This window comes from Typopeltis vanoorti, chromosome 15, assembly GCF_054136105.1.
Source record: "Typopeltis vanoorti isolate ZY-2024b chromosome 15, IOZ_Tvanoo_1.0, whole genome shotgun sequence".
In the NCBI taxonomy this organism is placed as follows: Eukaryota; Metazoa; Arthropoda; class Arachnida; order Uropygi; family Thelyphonidae; genus Typopeltis; species Typopeltis vanoorti.
Window position 1 is genome coordinate 30,581,388 of NC_143563.1, and position 12,579 is coordinate 30,593,966.

Genomic DNA, 12,579 nt, shown 5'->3' on the forward strand with positions numbered 1-12,579 from the left:
ATATTGATTACTTAAGTATTTTTTTCACTTACCATTTTTTGTATGTATTAATTAAACGCTTGAGGCCGGCCTGGTTATTAAAAATGAAAGCTGAATGTGGCCTGCGAGTCTCAAAAGGTTACTGATCCCTGCCTTAGAAGATAGAAATATAAGATCTGATGATGTTGGAGTCTTGACAGGCAACAGACTGATTTGGATGAAAATTTGTAGATAGGAAGTTAGTGATGATGTAAAATTTTCATGTAGTACTATCATATCCTGTACACCCTTTGAGGGTATATATCAGGAATTTGATGATAATGGTCTTGTGACCTTGTGTGTTGTGGAGTTAATATGAAAAAGAATATTTCACATGGGAAAAAAAAGTCTGCTTTTACTGAGTTGGTCCCTTCTCAAACTCTGCTTCCTTCCTTTCGTATACATATTTTATCCCCTCACACATTCTCCTCCTCCTCTCTGTCCTAAACTTTTAAATATTTTAACTTCTGCATATGTATGTAGAAACTGCAATCAGAATTCATTTACTTTTCATTTATATAATTGATGCAAAGATTTATACAGATTCTGATATGAAAGCACGTGCACTTTTCCCACAAGCTGCTGCAAAATAAGATAGCAAATTAATAGAAATAATGTATTAATTGTAAACAGGTATGATTGGGATCCAGTTTAATAAATTTATGTGGAATTAGAAGAAAAAAAAAGAGTTCAGTAATCACTAAACTAGCAGTATAAAGTCTAGCACTAAACTAGAGTTGGTTTAGAACTAAATACTTTGTCCTTGGCAGAATCATATCATGAATTAAACTTATCATTAGCACTCTACAATGTATGAGTCTGTATATTGTACTTTAACAAGAAATTATATCATCATTGTCACCAAATTCCTGACATGTACCCTCAAGGGGTATACAGGATATGATAGTACTACATGAAAAACTTACATCATTACTAACGTTCTATGTACAATTTTCCTCCAAATCAGTCTGTTACTTGTCAAGACTCCAACATTATCAGATCTTATATTTTTATCATCTAAGGCACTTTGTACCGTATCAACCCAGCTATATCTTGATCTTCCTCTGGGTCATTTTCCTACCAACCTGGCAGAGAACACTTGTTTTGCTAATCTTTCCACGCCCATTCTGTTTAAGTGACCATACCACCTGAGATTAGCTCTGCTAACCCATTCCTGGATGCGGACAATGTCAAGTTCTTTCCTAATATCCTCGTTTTTAATAAGATATTGCCATTGATGCCATTTGTTCAGGACTCTCATATATGCGGTCTCTAGTCTTTGGTCAAGTGTTTTACTTCTGACCAGCTCTCAGATCCATGTTAAAACTGGTTTGAACACTGTCTTGTATACAGCTAATTTAGTGTTCCGATTAATTTCTCTCTTATTCCATATGAATTTATTCAATTGACTTCTTACCATACCAGCTTTGTTGATTCTGTTGTCTATTTCCATATTTAATTTACCATCTTCACTAAAAATCATGCCTAAGTAGCTGAAACGTTTTGCTTGTTCCACAGGTTCTCCGTTCACAACGCAGTTGACATTTTCAATGATTCTGCCCATTTTCATTGTCTTTGCCTTTTTATTGCTGACTTTCATACCATATCTATTACAACAGTTATTCAATTTAGTCAGGGAATCTTGCAGAATTGTAGAGGATTTATTTAGAAGTATAACATCATCTGCATAAAGCAAAGAGCTGACATTAGTCTCCAATTCTGATATCATTTTTAATACCATTTTCCTTCATAATGTGATCCATATAGATAACGAATAACAGAGGGGATAATGTACATCCTTGTCTGACACCAGATTTAACATTAAACCATCTTCCTGTACTTCCTTCAATTCTAACTGCTGACTTACAACCTAAATAAAGACTAATTATTGCTTGATATAATAGCCCATTGACACCATATAACTAGCATATTGAATAGCTTCTCTCTTGGCACCTTGTCATATGCCTTTTCCTGATCGACAAAACTTAAATACAGTTCTTTGTTATATTCCCATGCTTTCTCAACTATTTGTCGTAAAGTGAAGATCTGATCCTGACAGCTTCTATTTGGCCCTGAATCCAGCTTGTTCTTCACCAAGCTTTTCTTCCATAATTCTTCTCAACCATTTCTCAAGTATACTTGCATAAATCTTGCCAGGAACACTCATTAGAGAAATACCTCTGTAATTCTCTAATTCAGCTTTATTTCCCTTTTTAATATATGGGTACTATGAGAGCTGTACTCCAATCATCGGGAATTCGTCCCTCTGTCCAGGCTCTCTGAACTATGCAGTGCAGCCACTGTAAGACTTTTATACCACCATACTTCAGCATTTCTGGTCGAATATCATCTACTCCTGCTGCCTTTCCACATTTCAAGCCTTTGATGGCTTTTTCTATTTCAAGTATGGATATGTATTTTTGACTATTATGCCTGTTGAGTGCTTTTAACCATGTGCTATCACTGCTTGTTTCATTTAGCAATTTTTTAAAGTAATTAGTCCATACTTCAAGGATATCTTTTTCTTCCATTTTCATGTCACCTTTATCATCTCTAACTCCTTTTACAGCACTCTTTCCTCCATTTCTAAGCTTCTTCAACAATCTCCAGAATATTTTGCCACCTTCTTGATATTTATTTTCTATGTTCTTGCGAAAGTCCTCCCATGACTTTTGTTTAGCTAGTTTTACACAGTGTTTAGCTTTCTTACATTTGTCTCCATAGTAAGAACAGGTGTTGGATTGACTGACTGGCTTCAAGTTGGAAAAGGAGTTAGACTAGGATGTTTACTTTCTCCTCACTTGTTTAGTGTATATGCAGAGGATATCATGCGTGAAGCATTGGATGAGCTCAGGACAGGAATTACGATAGGAGGTAGATTGATCAGTAATCTGAGGTACACTGATGATATAGTACTCCTTTGTAATGACATGGAAGAACTAGGACTAATTCTTGACAAAGTTAACAAGATCAGTAATAACAGAGGACTTCAACTCAATTCTAGTAAGACAAAGATCATGATTCTCAAAGGAAAACCAAACAGAGAAGCTCTTGAGAAACAAGTATATCTTAATGGAGAAAGAATTGAGGAAGTCAGCAAGTTTGTGTACCAGGGATCCATTATTAATGTGAAGAATTGCTGTTCAGAAGATGTCAGAAAAAGGTTAGGAATGGCTAAAACAACAGTCAGAGTCCTGTCTAAAATCTGGAAGGATGGATCTATCTCCATGGGAACAAAGTTGAGGATTTTAGATGCAGTTGTTTTTCCAACAGCACTTATGGATGCGAGACTTGGAACCGAAAGAAGTCAGATAAGAAACGGATATCTGCTTTTGAGATGTGGTGTTACAGAAGGCTGTTGAGAATATCATATACTGAAAGGCGTACAAATGAATGGGTGTTAGAAAAGATTAGTAGAACTTTAAGGCTCCTTAAGGATATTGAAAGTTAAAATATTTTGGACACATAGAAAGGATGGAAGGAGGACTTCTCAGAACAGTAATAGAAGGTAAAGTTCCTGGAAAAAGAGGCAGGGGTAGACCATCAATGAGATGGATGGATGGAGTGACTGATCTTCAGAGAGTTGAGGCTGCCAGAAAAGCAAACAACAGGACTACATGGCAAGGTCTGGTGTAGAACATCATCGAGCATCGGAGTGACCATACAGCATCTGTAGATGCCCAGTGAACATAAAGCGAGAGAGAGACATTTGTCTCTGTATTCTCTAGGAGCACAAGCTGACTTATTTACCAGGAACTTTTGATACGCTTTCTTCTTTTTTTTCTTCACTGCCTCTTTAACTTCCTGTGTCCACCATGGAGTTCTGATTTTTCTATCCTTGCAGACAACCTCGCCACATGCCTCTCTGGCTGAATCATTTAGGGTTTTCTTCAAGGGTTGCCACTGAATCTCCAAGGTTTGGTTCCTGTTCTCAAACCCTTTCATTTTTTTTTTTTCTTCAATAAGCTTTGTGTATTTTAGTCTACAGTTCACATCTGAGAGCTGTTCAACTTTTATTCGCTTTAAAACTTTCTTACATGTTATGATTTTCAATATGAAATTCAGTTTTATCCTGCTCAAGACTAAATAGTGATTGCTTCCAATTTCAAATCCTCTGTAAACTCTGGTGTCCTGCACCAGGGAGAAAACATCACTATCAACAATAACATAGTCAATGAGAATTTTCTTATTCCTTGCCTCTACTCTCCATGTGAAGTTGTGCACATTTTTATGTTGGAACATGGTGTTGGTAATAACCAGTCCATGTCTTGAGCAGAAATCCAAGAAATTATATTCTTGTTTAATTAATCCTTATCAAAGTGTAAGCAAACAAAGTTTGTGCATGAAGTATCTTCATGACAACTCTGCTTGTATGTAGATTTTGTTTCACTTCACATCAATTGCCTTAGTATCTCATAATGCAAAGCACATTTCGTTTTGAGATATGTATATTGCTCTGCATTATAGGATCACTGTACAGCCTGGCATCAGTTGGTGCCAAACCTGGTAACATAGATATTTCATGTGTATTCTTGTTTGCTCATGGTATAATAGAGATGAAAATTTAATTTCTTGTAAAATATAATTTACTTTCTGGGGGGGGGGGTCCTAGATGATTTGGTCACAATGTTTTAACCATCTTCTCTGTGAAGCTTATCAATCCATTCTGACTCTTGTGTCTGAACATTTGCATTTTTAGATTTAGTTTTTGATAGTCTTTCTTCTAAGAACAATATGTTTGGTAATACTTTGCTGTGATGTACTTATATTCATCAATCTGTATTGCAACAACCAGCTCATACCCTTCCACCTTTCTTCACCTTTGCTGTTGATGATTGTGGTGTCTTAGGTTATCTTTAACTACATAAGACTTTGATCTGCATTGCCAGTCTGTGAAAGAATATAGAAAACTTTTCACTATAGCAAACTATTCTCATGGTCCCTACAAGTTTGTTATAGTAAGAGTAGACTATCAGTACACTGCTGTTAATATATAAATTTTCTTTATATATACCTCTGGAAGCTATTAGTAGACACTAAGTCTATCTCCAGATGCAGAGATGGTGTCTTTCAAAAAAAAAAAAAAAGGCTTCGCCAGAAATCTTTAATTGCATGTTTATTCCCACACACTGATGTCCACTCACACTAGAACAATGCATAGAAATCTGAAAGGCAGTTATTTTGTCTATACATGAACACACAAAAAGTGAATGTCATAAATAAGGCATGATGAATATTCAAGAAAGTTTGATATATCAACTTTTCAAGGATCAGAATTACTTGTTGTCCTTTTCAATAGCACACTTGATCGCAGGCCTTTTACCTTTTTAATCTATTCCTTAATTGTCAGGTAGCTAATGGTTGTAAAATTTGTACCAGACTTCTTCTGATATTCTATCCATATACATCAGACTTATTTCCATCTGACATTGCAAAACTGTAACACTTTGGGAAGAAAGGACGTATTAATTTTATTAATTATACGCTCTTTTATTAATTCCATAATAAGAATGCAAATAAGTAACTATTGGAGAATAACTATAACTTTTCTATATCTATATTGTTGTAGTTCAACCATTTCTTATCACCTAATATTCCCTGCAACTGAGCATAATTCTACATATTATTAGGTTATTGCATATCAGCATACACTTGGCAGGCATTTGGAAATATTGTTTAATCGAACTTAAAAAATAAGCATATATTTCAGAGTTGTGATCAGGTGCCTGGTACTTATCAAGTATCTAGGTACTTATTTTTATAGATAGTGATGGTGAAACATGCCTTAGTTTCTTTTGTGACTTCTTATATCTAAATACAGCATTTGATCACATTCCTTCATGCAACTTTTAATGTAGGATTTTGTCATATATATATTCTCTGGTGAATTCCCTGGGGGTGCTTGGTCAAAGCTGTATAACCGAGAAGAGACCTCCACATAGCCTTTAAAGGAATGCGGAGAACCGAACTGGGATTCTGACCTAATGTCCAATCCTCACCGTCTCGTGGTGCATCCTGTTGGGTATCAACCTGGATACTGAACGAATGAGGATGGGCTAGCAAATTGGGATTTAGCAGACCAAATTGTATTCCTATTGGCTTAAACCAAAATTCAAAATCGTTGTACAGCATAACAAAATTTCATTCCTGCTGGGGCATCGCCAGGGCGAACAGCAAAAAGTCAGCTACTGGAACAAATCTGAAAACACACCTCAACATCACCAGAGTTAAAGATCAGTACTATCAACATAAGAAGCCTGAATGACAAAGAAGTGGAGCTAGCTGAGGAGTTAGATAAATACCAGATCAACATAATGGGAGTGACTGAAACAAAAAAGACAAAAAATGGTGAGATCTTTCTGAGAATTTAATACAAAATGTTATATTCAGGTATTCAACACTAAATACGAGGCTAATCTTCTTGAATGGCAGGCAGTCTAAAGTAGAGTAATGTGGGCAAATATCAGAATGGGGAACTGGACAGTGAGACTTATTTGTGCCTATGGTCTCACAGAAAATTCTACTAAGGTAGAAGTGGAGGAATTTTTTGAGGCTTTAGAGAAAGCAACTGACACAATGAAAGAGGAAAAGTTGGTCCTGGTTGCGGATCTAAATAGCAGAGTAGGTAATGATTGTCAGACATACAAAAATATTTTGGGAAAATTTGGAGAAAAGAGCAAAGCTAATAATAATGGCAAATACCTGTTGGATTTCTGCTCAGGACATGGACTGGTTATTACTAACACAATGTTCCAACATAAAAATGTGCACAAATTCACATGGAGAGAAGAGGCAAGGAATAAGAAAAGTCTCGTTGACTATGTTATTGTTGATAGTGATGTTTTCTCCCTGGTGCCGGACACCAGAGTGTATTTGAAATTGAAAGTGATCACTATTTAGTCTTGAGCAGGATAAAATTGAATTTCATATTGAAGAGAATTACGTGTAAGAAAGTTTTAAAGAGAATAAAAGTGGAGCAGCTCTCAGAACTGAACTGTAGACTAAAATACACAAAGATTATTGAAGGAAAAATGAAAGGCTTTGAGAACAGGAACCAAACCTTGAAGATTCAGTGGCAAGCCTTGAAGAAAAACCTGATTGATTCAGAACTCCTTGGTGAACACAGGAAGTTAAAGAGACAGTGAATGAAAAGAAGAAAGCCTATAAAAAGTTCCTGGCAAATAAGTCAGCTTGTGCTCTTAGAGAATACAGAGACAAATGTAAGAAAGCTAAACACTGTGTAAAACTAGCTAAACAAAAGTCAAGGAGGACTTTGGCTAGAACATAGAAAATAAATATCAAGAAGGTGGCAAAATATTCCGGAGGTTGTTGAAGAAGCTTAGAAATGGAGGAAAGAGTGCTGTAAAAGGAGTTGGAGATGATAAAGGCGACATGAAAATGGGAGAAAAAGATATCCTTGAAATATGGAGTAATTACTTCGAAAAATTGCTAAATGAAGCAAGCAATGATGGCACAGTGGTATAAAGCACTCAACAGGCATATAGTCAGGAATACATATCCATACTTGAAATAGAAAAAGCCATCAAAGGCTTGAAATATGAAAGGCAGCAGGAGTAGATGATATTCAGCCAGAAATGCTGAAGTATGATGGTATAAAAGTCTTACAGGGGCTGCACTGCATAGTTCAGAAAGCCTGCATAGAGGGATGAATTTCTGATAATTGGAGTAGAGCTCTCATATTACCCATATATAAAAAGGGAAATAAAACTGAATGTGAGAATTACAGAGGTATTTCCCTACTGTGTGTTCCTGGTAAGATTTATGCAAGTATACTTGAGAAGAATTGTGGAAGAAAAGCTTGGTGAAGAACAAGCTGGATTCAGGCCAAATAGAGGCTGTCAGGATCAAATCTTCACTTTACCACAAATAGTCGAGAAATCATGGGAATAGAACAAAGATCTGTATTTAAGTTTTGTCGATCTGGAAAAGGCATATGACAAGGTTCTAAGAGAGAAGCTATTCAATATGCTACAGTTATATGGTGTCGATGGGGCATTAGATCAAGCAATACTTAGTCTTTATTTGAGTTGTAAGTCAGCAGTTAGAATTGAAGTACAGGAAGATGGTTTAATTTTAATTCTGGTGCGAGACAAGGATGTACATTATCCCCTCTGTTATTCATTATCTATATGGATCACATTATGAAGGAAAGTGGAATTAAACATGTAATCAAAATTGGAGATGTTAATGTCAGCTCTTTGGTTTATGTAGATGATCTTATACTGCTAAATAAATACGCTACAAGTCTGCAAGATTCCCTGACTAATTTGAATAGTTGTGATAGATATGGTATGAAGGTCAGCAATAAAAAGGGAAAGACAATGAAAATAGGCAGAATCATTGAAAATATCAACTGTGTTGTGAACGGAGAACCTGTGGAACAAGTAAAACATTTCAGTTATTTAGGCACGGATTTTAGTGAAGATTGTAAATTAAATATGGATATAGACAACAGAATCAACAAAGCTGGTATGGTAGGAAGTCAATTGAATAAATTCGTATGGAATAAGAGAGAAATTATAATAAATTTAGTTTTATCCTTTATCCAAGTGTGTGCAAACAAAGTTTGCGCCTGAAAGTATCTTCAGGACCCGGGTAAAGTGGTACAACACCGGGAAACTCTTTGCAAAGGTGGAGCAAGCTACCAACACTGTTGTACCACTTTACCCCAGTCCTGAAGATACTTTCAGGCACAAGCTTTGTTTGCATACACTTGGATAAAGGATTAAACTAAATTTATTATATTCTGACCAAGTGAAAAATAAACTTTCAACAAGAGAGAAATTAGTCGGAACACTAAATTAGCTGTATACAAGACACTGTTGAAACCAGTTTGAACACCGTTTTATATAGTGTTCAAACCAATGTTAACTTATGGATCTGAGAGCTGGGTCAGAATTAAAACACTTGACCTAAGACTAGAGACTGCAAATATGAGAGTCCTGAGAAAGATTAGAGGTGTGAACAGATGGCATCAATGGCAATATCATATTAAAAATGATGATATTAGGAAAGAATGGGTGAGGAAAGATTAGCAAAATAAGTGTTCTCTGCCAGGTTGGCAGGAAAACAACCCAGAGGAAGACCAAGATATAGGTGGATTGATACGGTACAAAGTGCCTTAGACGATAGAAATATAAGATCTGATAATATTGGAGTCTTGACAAGTAACAGACTGATTTGGAAGAAAATTGTAGATAGGCGTCAGTAATGATGTAAATTTTTCATGTAGTACTATCATATCCTGTACACCCCTTGAGGGTACATGGCAGGAATTTTATGATGATGAATTCCCTGGGCACATGGACAACTGAAGGCCATTATGCTAATATTATTATAGAAGGACCACTGCCTGTCTTTTCATTTTATTCTATTGTTTTAATTACACATTTTTTTTTTTTTTATATTGTGCCCATACATAAGAGGTTGGTTAATCAACCTATAGTGCATTAGTACCATATATGGGTAGTATGCTGGGAGAGGAGGAACTTGTTTACGTTTGATTTAAATGACTATGAATTGCATTCCTTTGGAAACACAGCAGGTAAGATACTGTTCCACAGTGCAGCAGTTTCAGGGGATGATGGAGGAGGAAATTAAACTTGTTCTGTTTGTTTCTAGGTGTACTGTGAAGGGATATTGAGCATCAGCTGGACGTGTTCCAACAAGCTTAGTTCTGAGTGGAGGAATTATTGATGTTATTTCAGATGTGCATTTCCCATGGAAATATTTGTAGCATATACATATTGCAGAAACCAAACGTCTGTGCGAAAGTGTGTTTGGTGAGAGATGGGCATTTAATAAATCTAATTACTCTCCTCTGTATTGAGTCAAGCATTTTGAGGGAGCTTTTAGGGGCCTCACCCTATATGTGGGAGCAGTATTCAGTAGCTGGGCAGATTTGTGATTTGTATAATGTGAACGGCTGTACAGGGGTGAGGTAACATCTTGAGTGAAAGAGAAATGCTAGTTTTTTTGAAGCTGAGCATGCAATGGTTGTGATGTGTTTATGCCAGGAGAGGTTTGATGTGAGGGTAATTTTAAGAAGAGAGATCTCAAACTGTCTGGAAATTTGGGTATTATGAAAAAGAATAAGGGGGAAAAATGGTTCTTTTTTAATGGGAAATAGGGCAGATCTGGGTTTTATTAGCATTGAAATTGATGAGGTTATCCAAACCCCATTGTAGCATGGCTTGGAGATCGGAATTGAGGATGGTGGTGGTTGATGTTCTGTAGGTTGAGGTGAGTTGTGTAGGGTAAGGCTTATCGAATGAAAGCAAGTAGTGTAATGTGCTGTCTTGTGCAAAACTGTGTATTGGGTTAGAGGTCAACGGAAGTAAGTCATTGATATATAACAGGAAGAGGGTTGGTGAGAGGATAGTGAGCCATTTACCATCACACACACACAGTGTGCGTCCAGACAGAAAGCTGGCAATCCAACTACAGAAGTCCTGAGTCAGACCAAATGATGGTAGTTTGCTAAGTAAGCAAACTACGATCATTTGTGCCAGACCGGTCAAAAGTTTTGGAGATATCAAGTGCAACCACTGGAGATTTGCCAAACTTCTCCATGTCATTTGTCCAGTGATGGAATCCATACTGGCAGTCGTTTATTAGGTGGGTGTCTTCATAGTAGTGTAAGAGTTAGGAATTGATGATTTTTTCCATTACTTTAAACAGGATTGAGGTAAGCGAGATAGGGTGGTAGGGGGATGGCAGTGACTTGTCACTCCTCTTGGGAATGGGTTGAATATAAGCCAATTTCCAGTTTGTGGGATAGATTCCAGTTGAGTATATATAGGCGACATAGGATAGGAGTCAGCGATCAATAACGTTGAACTTGTTATTGATCGCTGTTATTAGTTTTGACATGCTTGTCGGCATGCTGCAAGTCACTTTTACTAGGCTTGGAAAGTTCATTCTGTCCTTTCTTTTATTTATTGGCCCGAAACGATGGCACCTGATGATATTCTTAGAATCAGTGTTGTTGCACTCTTCATCTAGTTTGTTGATGTCCTCTTTTAATGATATTCTGTTTTCCGTTGGAAAGGTCATAATAACGCCGTTGAATTTTTTTTGTTTTTGGCTGCCATCAAGTCATTTACCGTTGATGCGATTAGATCGCGGAGTTCATTCGTGGGCAAAGGTGAACTTGTGTTGCTTTGGGCATCAATTTGTTTGAGCTTAGCTTCCACTGCACGTATTTTGGAGGTAAGTTTCATTCAAAGCATTGGTGTGCTGTTTGAGGATTTCAAAACGTTTACCTATGTTCAGAAGTTGTTTTACTGAAGAGAGGCACAGCGAACAGAAAAATAGCTGGTTAAGTTCGATAAATAGTTTTTGCACAGATTCTTCTATTTTGGCGCAGGAAGTGTGACAACAGAACTTGCAGAATATATCCTTTTTTCTATCTGTGACACCAGTTTTGCATCTGCTGCACATAATAGGTTTGTCGGCTGCGATTGATGGCACTATGCTGGTGAGACACGGGGTGGTCGTTTGCCATTGGCTTTTGTTGCCGCCATTTTTGCTGTGTACGGTAGGTATAGTGGGCGCTTACACGTGGCTGATTTAGAATTGGAAAGATAGCTGATTTAACACACTAAATGTACTTAGAGGTTGTGCAGAGGTATTCCGCTCCTCAATACCCACTGTTAAGGTTTCCTTTTGATGATTAATTTTGATGAAAAACACTCAGAATAACGATAAAATGTGGAGCACAAGTTTAGAGTAGCTTATTCACTGATGCCATCTGACAGATCCTCCTATGGTAACAATGCTAATATTTTTTTTTAAAAAAAGGTATTATGTAATAATACAAACACAAAAGAAAACTTCTTATTCTCATATACTATAAACCTATTCACATCAATAAGCTGGTATGATTTTTTATGATAGTTTCATTCATGCTTATAGTACATGTGGGAAGACTTAAAAGTTACATAATTTAGAAATCCTGCTATAGAGGTATTCAGTAAGCCCTCCACATGAAGCACCTGTTTGAGGAAGAGAGGGCCACTCAGTGATCCTGCTGGGTCCCTTTTCATTCTTCATCTATTCTTTCTCTCTTATATTCTTTGCTCTATATTTCTCCTCGAGATTTTTCTTCTCTGGACCATGAGCACTTTGTATCCAAAGTGCTCATCTTTGCCAATCTGCATGGCAAAGACTGCTGCAGATATTCATGAACATTGGTGTGTATGTGTGTGTGGGGGGGGGGATCTTGGTAGTATGCATCATTGTATTAAGATATCCTACAGCAGTTGGCTTGAAATAATTAGTTATATAATAACACTATTTTGTAACTAATTGCACTGTAATTACAGAAACTTTGAGTTAGTTTATAAGGGAAGTATGTTTGAAAATAAATTGCATACCTGAAATTTTTGAAAATAAGTTCTGTTCCTGTTTTTTGACAGCAAGGGGATGGAAGCAGTGTGCAAGAAAATCGTCTTTTGTTGCAGAGCTTAACATCTTATATTGTGAAACAGAACAGGTATTAGTTTTTGACCACTTTTTGTAAAGAATACAGTTTGTCAA

General features: G+C 36.6%; 1 protein-coding gene across 3 annotated transcripts in view; it reads left to right on the forward strand.

Annotated features, from left to right (window-relative positions):
• poe (E3 ubiquitin-protein ligase-like protein poe) overlaps positions 1-12,579 on the forward strand; it is an 801,929-nt gene that overhangs the window by 339,326 nt on the left and 450,024 nt on the right. For all 3 annotated transcript variants that reach the window (XM_090405892.1, XM_090405894.1, XM_090405895.1), the window contains exon 28: positions 12,459-12,535. In XM_090405892.1, coding sequence (XP_090262018.1) covers positions 12,459-12,535 — 77 coding nt within the window. The remainder of the gene's footprint in view (positions 1-12,458; positions 12,536-12,579) is intronic.